At 33.8% G+C, this 18,598-nt stretch overlaps 3 protein-coding genes and 1 long non-coding RNA gene across 6 annotated transcripts; 1 reads left to right on the top strand and 3 right to left on the bottom strand.

Annotated features, from left to right (window-relative positions):
• Positions 1-820: 820 nt before the first annotated feature.
• LOC148206944 (uncharacterized) lies at positions 821-2,899 on the bottom strand. Its single transcript, XR_015783816.1, has 3 exons — positions 2,405-2,899; positions 1,352-2,036; positions 821-1,217 (listed from the first exon to the last, which is right to left on the bottom strand). It is a non-coding gene; the product is annotated as an uncharacterized LOC148206944 (long non-coding RNA).
• Positions 2,900-7,010: 4,111 nt separating this feature from the next.
• Positions 7,011-9,224, bottom strand: LOC124826645 (two-component response regulator ARR5-like). 2 transcript variants are annotated; one of them, XM_047299530.2, is made up of 5 exons: positions 9,006-9,224; positions 8,834-8,910; positions 8,654-8,731; positions 8,426-8,499; positions 7,011-7,462 (listed from the first exon to the last, which is right to left on the bottom strand). In XM_047299530.2, the coding sequence occupies exons 1-5, from the start codon at positions 9,157-9,159 to the stop codon at positions 7,237-7,239; spliced, it is 609 nt and encodes a 202-aa protein (XP_047155486.1). In that variant the 5' UTR covers positions 9,160-9,224; the 3' UTR covers positions 7,011-7,236. The 2 variants fall into 2 exon arrangements, with proteins under 2 accessions (XP_047155486.1, XP_047155488.1); XM_047299532.2 differs by having other exon boundaries at positions 8,426-8,496.
• Positions 9,225-11,706: 2,482 nt separating this feature from the next.
• Positions 11,707-14,504, top strand: LOC124826643 (serine/arginine-rich splicing factor). Its single transcript, XM_047299527.2, has 6 exons — positions 11,707-12,404; positions 12,570-12,621; positions 13,076-13,159; positions 13,621-13,685; positions 13,787-13,942; positions 14,021-14,504. Exons 1-6 carry the CDS (start codon positions 11,799-11,801, stop codon positions 14,069-14,071), a joined length of 1,014 nt encoding a protein of 337 aa, XP_047155483.1. The 5' UTR covers positions 11,707-11,798; the 3' UTR covers positions 14,072-14,504.
• A 1,798-nt stretch (positions 14,505-16,302) lies between these two features.
• Positions 16,303-18,373, bottom strand: LOC124826644 (two-component response regulator ARR5-like). Of its 2 annotated transcripts, none has more exons than XM_047299528.2 (5): positions 18,127-18,373; positions 17,956-18,032; positions 17,775-17,852; positions 17,547-17,620; positions 16,303-16,748 (listed from the first exon to the last, which is right to left on the bottom strand). In XM_047299528.2, the coding sequence occupies exons 1-5, from the start codon at positions 18,278-18,280 to the stop codon at positions 16,508-16,510; spliced, it is 624 nt and encodes a 207-aa protein (XP_047155484.1). In that variant the 5' UTR covers positions 18,281-18,373; the 3' UTR covers positions 16,303-16,507. The 2 variants fall into 2 exon arrangements, with proteins under 2 accessions (XP_047155484.1, XP_047155485.1); XM_047299529.2 differs by having other exon boundaries at positions 17,547-17,617; positions 18,127-18,368.
• Positions 18,374-18,598: the final 225 nt, after the last annotated feature.

The following is an 18,598-nucleotide window of genomic DNA, read 5'->3' as shown; positions in this document are numbered from 1 at the left end:
TAACTCTTGTAAACGTAATTGAACATGCTGTACATGTGAGTAAATTAGATTTGGGAAGTACCCCTATAACTTTCTGGTTACCTTGCTTGGTTGTTTTGTATTAGTAAAGTTGTTGATGTGTAAGGAAATCGCGAGACCTTTTATCTCAAAAAATCTGCATGTTGTACACACTAAGCAACCAAATGTAATATACCCCTGTATTGTTATAGATATTATTATTGCGGTAAGTTCGCTCAGTTTTATAAATAGGAAGGTGGGTAAAGACTTGATGATGCTGTATCTGGTTTTCTGCGGCTTTGAAGCGTATGCTTATGGCAAAAGATAGGTTTTTAAATTGAAGATTGTAATGGACGGTCAACTAATATCTCGAATGATAATTTTCTGCTGTTCTTAGCCATTATGCTTTTCCTGTATAGTGTTTCGTTTGCAGTTCGTAAACTAGTGGTTGGCACAATATTAACTTAATTGTTTTTACACTTCTGTTTCAATCAAGGATTTCGATGGAACACGTGTGTAATTTTTCAAAACAGGTTATTTGTGGATAGAATTTTGTTTACATTGCCCATGTGAAATTTTGGGGTGTGAAAACCGTTAGCCGAACATGCATTTAATATTTGAACAAGTTTTGTGCTTTTAATTCCCTTAATCTAACTTATCTGTGCATTTAACGTTATTTGTTTTTTTAATATCCTCGGTTGTTCCTTTTCTGGGTCAAAATAATATGATTTGCCCGCATTATGTTTTGACGACCAATTGGTGTTTATTTGGTTTGCCGCAATCGTCGAGCTTGCTTACTGCAATTTGTATGATGAAAATTAGTTTCATTTCCGCCAGCCTTTCGTTAACATTATGTTCTTTGTTAGGCACTATGTTTCTTTTTTAGCACACGAGTCAAGTGCAGCTAAAAACTGGCTTTTACTTCCTGTACCTTCATTACATGCACGTCAATAACTTTTAAAATGTTCATCATAACCTTGTTCGAGGTTTCCGGAACACACCTTCTGAAAGATATTTATTGGAAAAGTATCCTTCCTGATTAGAATATGCAGAAAGTTAGTTTTTATTTCTGAAAAACACATTCCCTGCAAAAATCAATCCGGAAAGTTATCGAATAGCAAATGTTATAGCTGATCGAAAACGCATTTTCGAACCTCACCGGAGTAGCTAGCTCGTGATATAAGGCCTCGAATCTAACTTCCAATACACAATTGAATTCACTGCAAGAACAAATAAATAAAAATGTTAACTGAAACCCACTCTGCGTAACCTTGTACAGTTCACAGTTTCGCCTCAATTAACCACAACGAAAGAGCAAAACTGCAAAAAGTGGATTTCAGTAAATGAGTAAGACCTTGTCCTGTGCTGCCTCGACAGCGCCTCCGCCGAATCATCCATGTTCCTCGTCGAATCGATTCAAAGACCTCCTAAACTTAACAGCGTCACCGTGAGAATTCGCCACTTGTGACGTAGCCGTGATGCCCCGGCAGTTTTCCTCCGTAATTCTGTTCTGGAATGCAAAAATAATGTTCCAATATTCCTAAGTAGAAAGGAATACTTTTGCGATCAATTTCTTCCGGAAGGTGTGTTTGGAATCCTCTAACTAGGAGGAGTATTTTAAATGGATTTGTAGTTTTCAACTGTTTGCGACAAAGTGCAACATGTGGTAATGCCCTTCCGTTAAGTTTCTGATGGGTACGTCTTGCCCCTTTTGTGTATTACGAAAAGGAGAAAAGAAAGGGAATATTCCGTTATCAAGATTAGATTAGCTTTTAGGATACGTTACGTTTGAGCGATACTTAAAAAAAAAACTAAAAATGCTATATGGTACTTAGTCAAAGCGAAAATAAAAGTGTAGATACTACATTGATATGGTACGATAGGAAGGGAAAGATAAAAAAAACTACATTTAAAATTAATAAGTAAACCATCGTTTTTAGATATCGCTTTTCTTCATATTTAGTCTCCCCAGTACTGAAAGCTAAAAATCATCAATGTTTGAAGATATTAATCATATCTTCTTTGTATACATCATCAGCCTGTAAGATCATATATTCTTCATTTGTATAAGATATAACGGATAATCATTCTAACCGAGTATTACAAATAAGAACAAAATTAAGAAAAAAAGAAAAGAAGGTTGCCAAAAACATACAATTGTTTTAAGTTCACTCATTTTTAACACTTATCAAACAAAAACCCGAATTATCATATGTAAGAACGAAGCAAAAGGATTATTACATTTGAAATTATTTAATTTACTGAATTATTAATCAAAAGGTTGAACGTTCTAAAACATTGGGAACATTGAAGAACCAAGTAAAGAAAGAGAGATTGCGGCAATGAGAACCATACGTGTGATTTGGAATAAATTACAAACAAGAAAACGACATGGCTACTTACTCACCCTGAATTGATGCGTTTATTGAGGAAGTTGATTCATCCTTCGACCACTTCTTGGGTGTCCTTGTTCATCATATGCACTCTTATCAGTTTCTTCACCGCCAAAAGAAAGAAAGAAAATATCAGTTTCTTGGCAACTGCAGATCCCACACCGGTGCAAGATCTTTCCATGGCTGGCATTGAACGAGAGGCTCCGTACGTCAGTTCCTCAAATTGCAGATTTTGCATTTTCAGCGTACCCCTTTTGCCCTCGAGCCACCGCCGTGTGGGTTCATCTTGTTGCCCCTCAACACCAACGTGCCTTCTTCTCTTCCTTCCTATGGAACTGGATCTTCATCTTTTTGCTCCCAAGTTGTAGATTTTCTCTGTCAACTTCTAACACCCTCATATTCTCTAAATACATCTTCTGTGTTCTCACTGTCCCTAAAATTATCTATTTGGCTTCACTTCCTAATATTTTCTTCTCTTCGTTAATTAATCATTCTGTTGATAACTTTATTAAAGCATTCATCTTCCGTTTACCACTTAAAAAGAAACAAATGAACAATGACATCAGTAAATAATGTTATCTAACATTTATGATGTGTTTCATCCTATGAATCTAACGTTATTGAATTCTATCCTCACATGGGTAAAGAGACTAGAGAAGAAAAATATTTCATCAAAAATTAGTTTATACAAATATCTTTCACTTTTATTTGAATTTTAATTTTGTGATGAAAAGCTTTTAATGTGTCAGCAAAAGTAATATTAATTCTCAATAAAAACTATTAAAAAAATTAATAATAATAATACTAATAATAATGATAATAATTATTATTAAAATAAAAATTATTAATAATAATAATAATTACACTATTTTATAATAATTTTTATCATAAAATCTAACAATTTTATTTATTAAAATATATTTTTTATCTATTAATCTATCAAATCATTTACTAACTCTACTTTCAAATCTCTTTACTTTCACTTTCACTTCATTATCATTGTAACAAACACCACAACAATGTATTCCCTCAAACATATTAATTTCCTCTCTCTCAAATCTATATTTATAAACAATAATTTTGTGTTTTGTTTCGGTTAAATTGGTCTGAGGGTCGGTCGTCTTTCCTTGCTCTACTCTCTTTTGATCTTCAATCGTCTCCGAGAATGCAATCCACTTTGATGAGTTGTTGACTTGCAGAAGACACTCCGACGCTCAAGTCAGATATGTTTCATAAAGAAAGGTCACTATTTTATTATGATAGAAAAAGATGATTGTAGCTGGACATCAATTGGACATCAATTGTATATTTATAGGACTTGTGACAGCCAAGTCCATTAATTAACCATTAGTGCAATATATTTTTAGGCAATCAAACCCAATAATACCGTATATTTGTAAAGCGTAAGACAATTAATTCCGATCGGTATATTTCATATAGTACATAAGTCCCCCAAGCCCAAGCAAGCTCTTTATTAAAAGAGGTGCGTAGGGATTATTATGAGCTTTAAAAGAGGTGCGTAGGGATTATAGTATTTAGGGAGTCTATTTTCGATGCGCTTTAAGTCTTCATTCCTTTTTGTACCAAGCGACATATTGTGCAAGAAATTTTCACTCCAAAAAATATTCGTTAAACAAAATAAAGTAAACACTTCAATATCTATTTTTATAATGAGAAGGCATTGGAACCTGATAAAGCTAAACGTAGGTGGTCAAGCGGGATAGGACTGGACTTGTTGAGTAGTTGACTGATAGGAATTCTTTTTTGAACTTTTTTCTTTAGGCCGAGTGGTAGGGATTCTCTTTTGAGCTTAAGAGCCCGAGAACCTTTTCCTACGTTGATTGACGAACGATAGGGATTCCCTTTTGAGCTTAAGAGCTCGAGAACCTTTTCCTACATTGGGCAATGATCAGTGGGGACTCCCTTTTGAGCTTAATAGCCCGAGAGCCTTTTCCCATGTTGAGCAACGAACAGTAGGGACTCCCTTTTGAGCATAATAGCCCGAGAGTTTTTTCCCATGTTGAGCAACAAACGATAGGGACTCCCTTTTGAGCATAATAGCCCGAGAGCCTTTTCCTACGTTAGGCAATGATCGGTGGGGACTCCCTTTTTAGCTTAATAGCCCGAGAGCCTTTTCCCACGTTGAGAAACTAACGGTAGGGACTCCCTTTTGAGCATAATAGCCCGAGAGCCTTTTCCTACGTTGGGTAATGATCGGTGGAGACTCCCTTTTGAGCTTAATAGCCCGAGAGCCTTTTCCCATGTTGAGCGACGAACGGTAGGGGTTCCTTTTTGAGCTTAAGAGCCCGAGAACCTTTTCCTACGTTGATAGGAGTTCTTTTTCCAAAACTTTTTCTTTGAGCCGAGCGACGACTGATAGGAGTTCTTTTTCTAGAACTTTTTCCTAGGCCGAGCGGCGAGCGATAGGAGTTCTTTTTAGAACTTTTTCCTGCGCAGGATATTTTTACTCACAAAAATATGCGTTAAATAAAATATTCAATATTTTATTTTTATAATGATAAGGTTGAACCTTGGTTTGAACCTTCTTGGGCAGGATATTTTTACTCACAAAAATATAAAATATTCAATAATGAGATGACATTAAACGTTGGTCTGAACCTTCTTGTGTAGGATATTTTTACTCACAAAAATATGCGTTAAATAAAATATTTAATATTTTAGTTTTATAATGAGGAGCCATTAGAACCTGACAAGGCTAAACGTAAGACTAAATCTTCCTGTAAAGGATATATTTACTCACAAAAATATGAGTTAAACAAAATAAAACAAATGCTTCAATATATTATAATTTATAATTTATAATAAAAAGTGGAACCTAACAAGGTTGGTTGAACGTAAGACTCAACCTTTCTATAAAGGATATTTTTACTCACAAAAATATGAGTTAAACAAAATAAAATAAATGCTTCAATATATTATAATTTATAAATTATAATAAAAAGTGGAACGTAAAACTGAACCTGGAGGATATTAAATATGAGTTAAACAAAATAAAAATTATAATTTATAAATTATAATAAAAAGTGTTGGAACCTGAGAAGGTTGGATATAGGGTTGAACTTTCCTGAAAGTTCTCAAAACAAAAAAATATGCTTTTAGAAATTATTATGGAATTTTGTACTCTTGTTGCAAAACCTGGTATTGATTCGAAGTAACAATGTCAAGGCCGAGCGCACGTCTATACGTTTGGTTCCTCGTAGTTTCATGGGGATGTCGCTCGGCCCCACGGTGGGCGCCAAAATGTTTCGGTTAAATCCTTGCTCTACTCTATTTTGATCTTCAATCCTATTCGAGAATGCAATCCACTTTGATGAGTTGTTGATCTGCAGAAGACACTCCGACGGACAAGTCAGATATGTTTCATAAAGAGATGTCACTATTTTATTATGATAGTAAAAGATAATTGTACCTGGACATCAATTGTATATTTATATTGTGACAGCCAAGTCCATTGATTAACTATTAGTGCAATATATTTTTAGGCAATCAAACCCAATAATACAATATATTTGTAAAGCGTAAGACAATCTGACCTGTTAATACCGGTTAATTGTCCATAAATGACATCTGATCGATATATTTTTTAGACAATCAAACCCAATAACACCGTATATTTGTAAAGCGTAAGACAATCTGACCTATTAATACCTGTTAATTATCCATAAATTACATCTGATCGGTATAATAATGTTATTTGTTTTAAGGAATAGATCAAGAGGTTTAAAAAAAATGTTTATAAGAGTTTGTGAATGATTTGATGGATGTGTAAGACAAAAATATGTTTTAATAAATTAAAATGTAATATTACATTTTTACTTTTATAATTAAAATGAACAGAAAATAAAATATATTTAGTTAAAATTAATTAAATAAATAAATTTATTTAGTTAAAATAACATTTCAATAGGTATAAATAATTTAAAATAAAATGTGACTTATTGCAAATAAATTTAATTACAAACTGAATTATAAAAAAAAAGTGACAATATTATTAATATATGTTGGGAATATGGACTTTTTACAGTTTAATTAAAATAATAATATTAATATATGCATGTCTAGCTTTGTAACAAAGATTAAAAAAAAAGTAAGGGTAGATTTGTCATTGTAATAGCCATCTACAATAAATCCGTGTAAATTTTCACCTTATGTGAGGATCATAATCTCGTCTCTCGTTTGCAATTCCATAGCCCCAAATCATACCAAATTTGTTGATCTAAATAAGGGATCATTGGCTTTCTCCCTGTCGCTAATAATAAATCTGTTGGTCCAAATAAACCACACATTATTAAACTCAAATCTCGGGATTATTTGGAGTTCAAAATAAAGGTTTATTTTGGTGAACAAGATTAATGAGCTTTGAACTCAATTTTGCTTTGGAATACTTGAGTCATTCCAAGTTTAGAAAACAAGGCTTGAAAGATTGTGTCGATTTCCTTATGATTTTTCCTAAACTTCCAAGACCGAGCATACTGTTCAAATTTTAATATTTTATTATCTATTAAATATTCAAATATACAAGATTGTTACACTTAATAAAGTTAAATAAACCATGATCAGTGAAGAACGAAGGAATGGAGGTATTTGGGTAAGAAAATGTAACAGAATAGCTCTCTATTTCGATATATATTGATGATTTTCTACTGTACATGAGCAAGACCAAATGACAAACAAATGGCCAAAAAATTATCGATTCTCACACTTGCTTTTCTGATTCCTAAGGTATGGATTGGTGAACGAATGCAAAAAACACAACACAAGCTTTTGAGATTAACACCTGGTGTCGACAAAATTGGAGACAGGCAGTAGTGAATCTGTGATCACATCACAATCTAGCCTTCTTTGAGGATAATGGTGACGGATCGCATGGAAGAGAGATGGGTGAGTATGTTGCAGACAGTGGTGGACTGCAATCAGTTGACCTCATTCTTTTGAGAGATTTTTTTTCAACATCCTTCACTTTCCCTTTCATGATGAAATCTTTCAAGCGTCTTACATCTGACAATTTTACAGGTTTCAACAGAAACTCCTCTGCTCCTTCCTCCAGGCACCTGTCAATTCGTAGGAATCAACTGTTGAGAAACATGCATAGGAATACAAGTATGCATTATTGGTAGGTGCATTATAAAATGCAATGCTTTAATACAATATGATAAATTACCAGAAGCTTATATCACCACAAGAACGAAAAAAAAAACTCATGTCACAAACCTCTATCTTAGGTAAAGGATTTTGGCTATATATTTTGACGAGGGAAGGGGACTTATTCTGGAAATTCTGTTAATAAATTTGGTAAATATTTAATATTTGTAAAGCACGTCCCCGATCCCTGTTATGATTTTTTGTCGGAGCTAAGCTAATCATGGCTTAACCAATCACGGTGCCACATATATGTCCTAATGGCTATAAAAGACTTTTACGCCATTTGAGTGGATTTGAGAGGATGGATTTGAGGGGATTTGAGAGGATTTGAAGATAATTCTTTTTGTCGTTTAGTTGAGTGAATTTGAAGGTAAATGAGAGTGAATTTGGAAATAATTTTTTTTAATTTGTCATGTCAATACAATTCTATACTAATTCTCACAAAATTTATTTTCAAATTCACTATCATTTACCTCCAAATTCACTCAAGATCTACACAAGATAGGTACTAACATTTTGAGGTAGTATGTCAGTATAACTATCCTTGTCAATATCAGGCTAGAGTTAGAAAAAAGTTGATATCATTTGAGATTCAACTTATCGAAAGGATTCCACAATCGTATCCATATACTCGTATTTTTTTCACTAAAATACTATCTTATTGTAGATGCAATAGGAAGTATGTCACAACATTCCCGATACATTTTCTACTTCACCCTGCCAGTTCATAGACCAAACAACAAACACCATCGAAATTGTAATCCATGCCAAAACATAGAAATTATTTGAAGAGTTCAATGATTAAAAAAACTAGATAGCACCTACAATTCCATTGCAGATCCAAAAGACGTGTATGCTAACGGAGAGTTTACCTATCAATTCGAGTCAATACATTCTCCGACGACATGATAACCACTGGAATCTCTCTAAACACGGAAGACTCCTGCTGAATTTAACAGAAAGAAGTGTTATTAAGAATAAACTCCCTCCCTGTTTACAATCTATCGACAAACTCTGCAGTTATCAATCCTCAAATAAAAGGAATTATCCTAATAACACAAAACAACCTTCGGAGGATAAAAATCAAAGACACTACACACCTTGATTTTCTTGAGTAATTCGTATCCTGTCATCCCCGGCATGGAGTAATCCGTCATTATGAGATTAACCTTCGCACTCTGTCACCAAAACCAATAAACAAAAATAATACGTTAGCAACAACCTACTTAAAACACCAACGTGAAAACAACGCCACAAACTAAGTAGCAGAACTCGCTTACATCCAACCCGAGAGAACCGGTCTCTCCTTCCAAGCCCAGATACTGAAGAGCACGCGTTCCACTCTCCACAATCGTCACTGAAAAACCGCCGTTCCAAACACAAAAAACCTTCAGAACCAATCTCGATTTGGCAAACGAAAATCACAAACAGACTATTCGCAACGTCGGGTACCTTTGCAGGAAGAAACCTTGAGCAAGCGTTCGATGACATTGCGATCAACGAGGCTGTCATCGACGGCAAGAACGTGAAGCTCTGGCGAACCAGAAGGAGACTCCTCGAGCAATTCCGTTAAGTTTTGCCGGAAAATCTCACCGGTGATGGCCATGAAAGTGAAAAGTTTAACAGAGGTGGGTGGTGTGAGAAAAGAAAGTAGAGAGAAAAATGGGTGGATTTTGTTTATATATTGTTAGAAGGGAAAGGGAGAGAGAGTGATGAATATAAATATAAAAAGTAAAATGAATGAAAAGTAAAAGAAAATAATAGGTTTAATTGCTTCCTTTGTCCCCAGTTTGGTTGAATTGTGTCAAATTCATCCTCATTTTTAAAAAAGTTTCATTGTCGTCCTCTGTAAAAGTTTCATTGTCGTCCTCACGTGGTGTAAAAGTGTCAATTGAATCCAAACATAGAAAAAATTTGTGTCAAAGTAGTCATTTTTTCTATATCTCTGTGTCTTCCTTTCATACAATCAAGTACAGATATTCATTTTACCTTATCCAATTTAAGGCTTTTCATAGCTCCAGAGAAGTGACATATGAAAGGAAGACACAGATATATAGGAAAAATGACTACTTTGACACAAATTTTTTCTATGTTTGGATTCAATTGACACTTTTATACCACGTGAGGACGACAATGAAACTTTTTTAAAAATGAGGATGAATTTGACACAATTCAACCAAACTGGGGACAAAGGAAGCAATTAAACCAAAATAATAAAGGCGATAGATTCGAGAATCCAAATCTGGGAGATCTTTAGAAATCCATGAGAAGCGATTATGCCACCTCCAGCTGTCCCTTCTCTTCTGAGGTCAAAATCAAAATCATACTTTTATTATTACCAGTTTCTTTTATTATTTAAATGAATTAATAATACTAAGTTTGGTCACAGTCAGAGGAGGCCAGCCGGTACCTCGTTTGGGTCCACTGTCCATGTTATTTCCTCGCCTCCTCAATACCCAGTTTTGACTTCGCATTGCCATTGCCCCTTCTTCTCGCATGTATCTCCCAGGCAGGATAATCCACTTTTAATTAAGTAGATTGAACTGAAATTTTACTAAAATTAATTTTTAAAATTAATAAATGCTAGAATATCTATAAATATCTTTTTATTTCATTAAAATTTTACTTTATTATATAATTATTTTTTATAATGATCAAGGCATACCACAAACACAATCCGTATATACTATTAGATTTACTAATCAATAAAAATTAACAAATAAATCTTAGACATGTCGAAAAAAAATATATAGAAAGAAGTAACGAGCTGACAAAGAAAAAGATAAAAAGTTAACTTATTTTATTTAAGAAATTAGTAAAACAAAGGTGATGAACTTGACGTGAGATGATCCTACGAGTTTAAACGTAAGATCTTCTAAACTCTTATAATCATTTAAGCTGGATTTGTTACATTAATTATATTCTTTAAAAACATATAACTTTTTCTGGATGAGTTTCGATAATGGAGACCTTTCTCTCGGACTCTTTATAATTTAAACCGCAAATTTTCATTAAGCATTTAATGTTGTATTACATTACCATTCAATTACCAAAGTTATCAAAACTCACGATTTTTAAATGATCTTTAATAACCTAGCATCAAAATTTAAGTCAAACACATAACCATACCTTAAAGCCCATAAATATTTTCATCAATTTAAATTTATTATATCAATTGGCATCCATTGAGATGTTAACCTACACAAGACAAATTCCCAAATAGGTTTATAGTAATTGATTTAGCATATGTTATTGCATTCCATAGTCAAAACAAACTTCAAACATGATAAGATCAATTCAACTTGCAATTATACTTAGAGCCAAATTCATGTAGCAAATTTTAAGGATAATTCCATCTACTCTTATTCCACCACAAACCAATTTAATTTATAGTCTCTAACTTTCCAGTATATAACTTCTCAAATAATTTATATCGAAACGGCCACATAACTTGTTATGCTTTCTAGTGAAATTTGAAATATATATTTCAAATGATTTACTTTACTATAAAGGAAAACCGAAAGAATAGACTAGTATCAAAATAGTTAATTAGAATATATATATATATATATATATATATATATATATATATATAAACAAATAATTATAGTTACTTTTTATGCATAATTTAAATATATTTTTTATGATAAATTTAAACGACTTCAATTAATTTAAAAAAAAAAAAAGTTGTAATTACAGGACTTCAGCTGATTAATATTTTTTAAAGGTAAACCAAGTTATATTTCCAAATTTGACTTTTTTTTATGAATTCATGTGAAATTAATATATTTCATATTAATAAGTTTCTTTTTTGTAATGAGGTAGTGTTTTCAAACAATACTCTTATTTGGATAATTCTTGCAGTTTGTTAAAATTATGCTTGGTGCTCAAAATCTTACAAGTTCCATAAAAAAAAAAACCACATCAATTGTTTTTTAGTTTTTTAAAAAATGTTAAATTATTTTTTATCTATAAAAATTGAATGCACCTTAAAGATTAGAACAATTACCCAAACACCATAAATCTGAATTCTGTGAAAATAAATATTTTGAAAATAAAATAAACAAGGGGTGGGAATAAGAAAGATGTAAAATAAATAATTCATGCAATTATACAAAAATGTTAAAATCAGCTTCCATTGTATATTGTATTTGGTTATACCCTCGTTTCCCAGAAAGGGATTGCTACTTTGTGAAAGTGTGGGATGAAGAATGAGAAGTGAAGAGTAGAGAATAGAGAATAGAGATGGAAGAAGAAAAAGCAGCGGCGTACTACGAAGAGTTGACCCGCAAGGGCGAGGGGGCCGCAAGATTCAAACAAGGTCTCGGCTTTTCCTCTTCCGCATCAAACGACGACGTTCCCAAACCCGGCTCCGCCCTCGCCTCCTCCTCCTCCTTTCTCTCCAAATTCGTCAAAGCCTCCTCCACCGCTTCCCAATCCGACAACGCACCGCAAGTTAATGCTACCTCCGCTCCTTCCGAGCCGGAGAAGCAAGCGCAACTGCAATCCATTCACGACAAGCTCAAGAAGAAGCATTCTTCCGAGCCTAGGGTTTCCAGCAGGGAGAGGGATAGGGATAGGGATAGGGATAGGAGTAGAAGACGAAGCAGGAGCAGAGACAGATACAGGGAATCGCGGAGGCGAAGCAAGAGTAGAGAGAGATATAGGTATAGAGATTCCGAAGGGGATAGGGAGAGAGGGAGACGGAGAAGTCGAAGCAGAAGCGTTTCTCCTCGCAGACAGCGTAGGTCGGAGAAGGAGGCGAATGATATAGGAAAAGCGGGTGAAGCGAGAAAGGGAAGGAATGTTGGGACTGATTATTCCAACCTAATTGAAGGTTATGATCGTATGGTACGTTCAACTCTTCTAATTCCTTTTTTTTTTCTTTCTCTCGCTTTGGCCTGATGAAGATGTTGCTTGCTTTCATGTCTAGACACTCTTTATAAATTCTCTCTACTATTGGCTGGAATTTGTTTGTCATGATCCATGGACATCTTTTGTTGCTATTGTGTACAGTCATCGGCTGAAAGAGTCAAAGCCAAGATGAAGCTTCAGCTCTCTCAAACTGGTAAGCCAATAGATCTCCCAAGGCAGAAATTATGCATACTTCTTGAATGCATTTTCACCATATGTCTTGAAATGAACTATTTTTCTTGATGTATCGAACACTGATGTTAGATGCACTGATCCTGAATGTTCTGAAAATCTTTCCTGTAGTCGACTAGTTTGAGAATGAAATGATTATGTTAATCTTACGCGGAAAACTTAGTTTTTGGTACGAATACTTGCCTTGCCTTCTCTGGTCCTTTTGTAGTATATGATTATTTGATGTTAGAAACTACTAGTTAAGGTTGCTACTATATATCTGAAAAGAGGTAGCTATTACAAACCGAAATTTTAATGTTTCACCCTCGAAGTGTCGATGTAAGTTATAAATATTTGCTCTCTAGCTTGCCAAATGAGGTGGTTTGTTCATATGGTATTGAATTTTTTTCTAATATACTTGATACTTTTAAATGTAGCTGCACATGATTCAGAAAAGGGCGTGGGATGGGAGCGATTTGAGTTTAACAAGGATGCCCCTCTTGATGATGAAGAAATTGAAGGTCACACTTGTTTCTTAATATATTTGTTGTGGGATTTCTATCTGTTGTGTTCCTATGAATTATTCAATTTAATCCTTTGTTTTTAAATGCTTTTTGGAGCTATAAGTACAATGTGCCTTGCCTGCTAGTCGTTCCCCGTTCTTGGTAAAAGTCACTAATAAAAGTAGAAGATTTTTACATTGTTCATTTCTATGTAGACATTTCTTGGGTCTCCCTGTCCTTCTCCTGTTAATCTAGTTAACATTTTCTGTATCTTGTTATTGGAAATGAAAGGAACACTTTTCTCAGTATTGTCTAATTAATTGTATGTTTGTCGGTTATTTATATGTTTTTGCTAAGAGTTCGTACTTTTCCGTTGTTGAATATTGGTGTTTTCAGCTATATACGCTTGTAATGAAAGTTAGTGGTGATGGATTTTGTTGAACCTAATAGAACTGATTGTACACGCCCTCCATCTGCAGTCGCTGAAGATGATGCATCCTTAGTCAAACACATTGGCCAAAGTTTCAGATTTTCTGCAGTTCAGGTATCTTCCTCTTTTCTAATGTTTGAATAGTCAATTTGGTTCCTCTTTGATGGACATGTCTGATCATTGTTTGGAAAACTGAATTTCATATTGTTACGTAGGCTAGGAGGGAGGAACAAATACAAGCTGCTCATGAAGAAGCAATGTTTGGTACTCCGGCTCTTCCACCTCCCACTAGTACAGATAGTGAGCCTGAAAGGGAGAACGAGAAGGAGGTTGATAAAAAAAATATGGTTACAAGCCTCTTAAGTGAAACAGTAAGCATTTTCTATGCCACAGAGGATATGGATGAGTATAACAAATAATTCTAGTAACCCTGTTATATTTGATTTCAGTTGCTGGCCAAGCCAAAGGGGTCTTGGCGTGATCGGGTTCGGCAGGCTTAGAATTTTCCCCTTAAAGTTGATATGATGACAGAAAAGTTGGCCAAAATGTCACAAGGATTTGGCTTTTACCATGTCTACAAAAATTTCAATCTTGCACCTGGATTTACTGTAAAATTACTTTTAGTTTCTATATGGTGTGAGGTTGCTTTTAAGCATAATATCGGCAACTGCCATCATTTTCAAGTGTGTAATGTTTTTTGTAGTGTGAGTTTGGTAGTGAAGTATTTAGAGGGAGAGATTGCAGGTGGAAGAATGTTAATACATAGGCTTTACCTCTTATGTGCAGTGTTCACCATCTGCTTGTATTTGGTGCCGACTCACTTTATGTACATTTTTAACAATGACACCTTAGATAGATGAGCGATGATGCAACTTCATTGGACGTGTAATAAGCCTTATCTCCGTTTCAAATTTCAAGTGTCTTATTGGCCTATTACAGATGATTCATGTATGGGATGAAATTCACAAGACATAAAACATATAAGGTTGAAAAATTAATTGAATTTAGCCTTCGAGTGATTCGTTGGTTTTGGAATAAAAGAGTGATTATAAATTGTAAAAAGAAAAATGGTTGGTTGAGTATAATAAGTAATTAATATTAAGTTTTTAACCTAATATGGAAAAATTCCACAACCTTATTATAATAATTTTAATTTTTTTAGTTTATTTTAATTCTGTTAGTTTCGTTTGAATTCAGTTTGTGTTTATATTATGTGTGCTTATTAAATCAAAAAATAATGTTAATATGTAATTATTCTTGAAATAACTATTAAATAAAAAACTAAATTGTGGAAAACTTAATTTTGTTTAGAAACTTTTTGAAAATTTATATATAAATCATTAGCCTAAATTAACTAATTTTAATTAAATCGGTAATTTTATTATTAATAAATATATATAAATTTATTTATTAACTTTGTACTTAATATTTATTATTATAGTAATAAAAATGAATATCTTGGATTCGAAATATTTGATGTGAAGGAGACAATATCGATTGTGTTGTCAGACTAAAAAGGGTTAGAGAGAGAATATGATTTAGGTTAACACATGCTCACTTCGCAGCAATGTTAATACTGATTTCATGAAAATAAAAATTATGTTGTCCTTATATAAAAAATGTATGGACTCATTTGATTCTAAAAAAATATAAAAAATAATCATAAACTTAAATACAAAAATATAAAAGATAATCATAAACTTAAAGTGTAATTTTGGATTTAAAATTTAATCCAAATATTTGAAGAATCCTCCTAACTTGTTTAAAAAAAGTATAGATTTAGATCTAAAAAGGAAATCATTAGATTGGATTTTTAAAAATCCTATCCAGGGAAACAGGATATAAATTTCCCTCAGAAATGTCAATTCATAATTGATGCCAACGAGATCATAGAGTGAGACAATTTATTGATGGTTGGTTATAAGTGCTCCTTTGTTTATGGTGGTTGTAATGGTCCAACTGTACCATCTCGAATATATTGCAAGTGGTAATTAGGAACAAAATTTATTACCCTTCTATTTGGTATGATGCAATGCTTCTCTGAATCATAATATTTGCCCTGCTTTCTATATTAGAATGATGCAGCTTCTCAATTTCAAACTTGGAAGGCAACAATAATGCAGTTGCTGCTGAGTTGGATAATAGATTTTTGTTGGAAGGGCTTTCATTGCTACTTATTTCTTCTACTGTGACGGTCGGCTGTTCTCACAGATTCTTCTAAAAAACCGCATCTTCAGGGTACTGTCCTGAGTGCTTTTTGGTAGGTGCTAAAATATTATTCAGAATTGATTATTAATCAATTGTAATGCAATTCAATTTGGACTCGCTAGCTTCTGAGCGACACAGTCTGCTAAGATTAGTGAGAAATCGATTAATAACTCAGTCCTAGAACTTCAACTCTTGCTTACAGTGAAAAGTTTTGGCCTTTCAAGAATTGGAAAAAGCAAAAATACAAGGGTATTAAAATAAAAAAACACAAGAAATGACTGAGTGATCATAAAATTTTTTAGTCTATATTCAACAATTTATAGTCTTCCTTGTGATTTTTCCTAAACTTTAAAAACTGAGTACATTATTCAATTTTGAAATGTTGAGCATAGAATGGCATGTTCAAGTTTAGTATTTTTTTTATTATTATTTATTCAAATATTACAAGATTCATCCACTTTGTGAAGTTAGAGAAACCATTATCAGTGAAGAACGAAGGAATGGAGGTATTTGGGTAAGAAAATGTTGCAGAATAGCTCTCTATTTTGGTATATAATGATTATTTTCCACTGTACATGAGCAAGATCAAATGAAAAACAAGAGGCAAAAACAATTAGCGATTCTGACATTTGCTTTTCTGAACAAATGCAAAACACACCACAAACTTTTGATATTAACACCTGGTGTCGACAAAATTGGAGACAGGCAGTAGTGAATCTGTGATCACATCACAATCTAGCCTTCTTTGAGGATAATGGTGAGAGCAATGATGGTGACGGATCGCATGGAAGAGAGATGGCTGAGTATGTTGCAGACAGCGGTGGACTGCAATCAATTGACCTCATTCTTTTGAGAGATTTTTTTTCAACATCCTTCACTTTCCCTTTCATGATGAAATCTTTCAAGCGTCTTACATCTGATAATTTTACAGGCTTCAACAGAAACTCCTCTGCTCCTTCCTCCAGACACCTGTCAATTCGTAGGAATCAACTGTTGAGAAGCATGTCTATAAATACTGGTTACAAACAAGTATCTACAAATACTCTGGTTACAAAAACAAATATGCATTATTGCCAGGTGTAGGATATAATGCTATGTTTTAGTACAACTTGATAAATTACCAGAAAGCTTATGTCACCACAAGAACAATGCAGCAAAAAACAAAACAAAAATAAAACTCACGGCACAAACCTATCTAAGGTAAAAGATTTTCGCTATATTTTTTTGATGGAAGTAGACTCACTATTCAAATTCTGAAAAGAAAGTTGGCGACTACTTAATATTTGCAAAGCGCATCCCCAATCTCTATTATGACTTTTTCAGTCGATGGCTTCCAAGCATAATTAGTACTAAGCTAATCATGGCATAGCCAATCACGGTAACCCATCTGCCCTATTGGCTGTAAAAGATTTATGGGGGAACTTTAATTACTATTCAATATGTCAGATCTACATAAGGATAAGTACCTACATTTTGTGGTAGTATGTCAGTAACTATCCTTGTCAGTGTCAGGTTAGGGTTAGAAAAACGTTGATATCAATTGAAATTCAACGTATGGATTGGATTCGAAAATGGTGTATCTAAATACATTTTCTACTTCACCTTGCCGGTTCATAGACCAAACAACAAACACCATCAAAATTGTAATCGCTGCCAAATATAGAAATTATTTGAAGAGTTCATTGGTAAATAAAAAATAAAAAAACTAGATGACACCTACAATTCCATTACAGATCCAAAAGACGTGTAAACTAATGGAGAGTTTACCTATCAATTCGAGTCAAAACATTCTCCGACGACATGATCACCACTGGAATCTCTCTAAACACGGAAGACTCCTGCTGAATTTAACAGAAAGAAGTGTTATTAAGAATAAACTCCCTCCCTGTTTGAAATCTATCGACAAACTCCGCAGTTATCAGTCCTCAAATAAAAGGAATTATCCTAATAACACAAAACAACCTTCGGAGGATAAAAATCAAAGACACTACACACCTTGATTTTCTTGAGTAATTCGTATCCTGTCATCCCCGGCATGGAGTAATCCGTCATTATGAGATTAACCTTCGCACTCTGTCACCAAAACCAATAAACAAAAATAATAAGGTTAGCAACAACCTATTTCAACCACCAACGTGAAAACAACGCCACAAACTAAGTAGCAGAATTCGCTTACATCCAAGCCGAGAGAACCGGTCTCTCCGTCCAAGCCCAAATACTGAAGAGCACGCGTTCCACTCTCCACAACCGTCACTGAAAAACAACCGTTCCAAAGACACAAAACTTTAGAACCAATCTCGATTTGCCAAACGAAAATCACAAACACACTGTTCACAACGTCGGGTACCTTTGCAGGAAGAAACCTTGAGCAAGCGTTCGATGACATGGCGATCAACGAGGCTGTCATCGACGGCAAGAACGTGAAGCTCTGGCGAACCAGAAGGAGACTCCTCGAGCAATTCCGTTAAGTTTTGCCGGAAAATCTCACCGGTGATGGCCATGAAAGTGAAAAGTTTAACAGAGGTGGGTGGTGTGAGAAAAGAAAGTAGAGAGAAAAATGGGTGGATTTTGTTTATATATTGTTAGAAGGGAAAGGGAGAGAGAGTGATGAATATAAATATAAAAAATAAAATGAATGAAAAGTAAAAGAAAATAATAAAGGCGATAGATTCGGAGAATCCAAATCTGAGAGATCTTTAGAAATCCATGAGAAACGATCATGCTACCTCCACTTGTCCCTTCTCTTCTGAGGTCAAAATCAAAATCTTACTTTTATTATTACCAATTTCTTTTATTATTAAAATGAATTAATAATAGTA

The sequence above is a fragment of the Vigna umbellata genome, chromosome 1, assembly GCF_029865625.1.
Source record: "Vigna umbellata cultivar VRB3 chromosome 1, Vumbellata_1.0, whole genome shotgun sequence".
Classification (NCBI taxonomy): domain Eukaryota; kingdom Viridiplantae; phylum Streptophyta; class Magnoliopsida; order Fabales; family Fabaceae; genus Vigna; species Vigna umbellata.
The sequence above is the reverse complement of the archived record's forward strand: the minus strand, read 5'-3'. Positions and strand labels throughout refer to the sequence as shown.

What these genes read in the sequence shown, in the direction of transcription:
- LOC124826645 (XM_047299530.2), bottom strand. Translation starts at nt 9,159, where the DNA reads ATGGCCATCACCGGTGAGATTTTCCGGCAAAACTTAACGGAATTGCTC. An exon ending in AATTACTCAAGAAAATCAAG is followed by an intron (nt 8,500 to 8,653) that starts GTGTGTAGTGTC and finishes TGTTAAATTCAG; the next exon opens with CAGGAGTCTTCCGTGTTTAG. An exon ending in GTATTGACTCGAATTGATAG is followed by an intron (nt 7,463 to 8,425) that starts GTAAACTCTCCG and finishes ACGAATTGACAG; the next exon opens with GTGCCTGGAGGAAGGAGCAG.
- LOC124826643 (XM_047299527.2), top strand. Translation starts at nt 11,799, where the DNA reads ATGGAAGAAGAAAAAGCAGCGGCGTACTACGAAGAGTTGACCCGCAAG. An exon ending in TGATGATGAAGAAATTGAAG is followed by an intron (nt 13,160 to 13,620) that starts GTCACACTTGTT and finishes CTCCATCTGCAG; the next exon opens with TCGCTGAAGATGATGCATCC. An exon ending in TCAGATTTTCTGCAGTTCAG is followed by an intron (nt 13,686 to 13,786) that starts GTATCTTCCTCT and finishes ATTGTTACGTAG; the next exon opens with GCTAGGAGGGAGGAACAAAT.
- LOC124826644 (XM_047299528.2), bottom strand. Translation starts at nt 18,280, where the DNA reads ATGGCCATCACCGGTGAGATTTTCCGGCAAAACTTAACGGAATTGCTC. An exon ending in CAAGGTTTCTTCCTGCAAAG is followed by an intron (nt 18,033 to 18,126) that starts GTACCCGACGTT and finishes GTTGTTTTTCAG; the next exon opens with TGACGGTTGTGGAGAGTGGA. An exon ending in GTTTTGACTCGAATTGATAG is followed by an intron (nt 16,749 to 17,546) that starts GTAAACTCTCCA and finishes ACGAATTGACAG; the next exon opens with GTGTCTGGAGGAAGGAGCAG.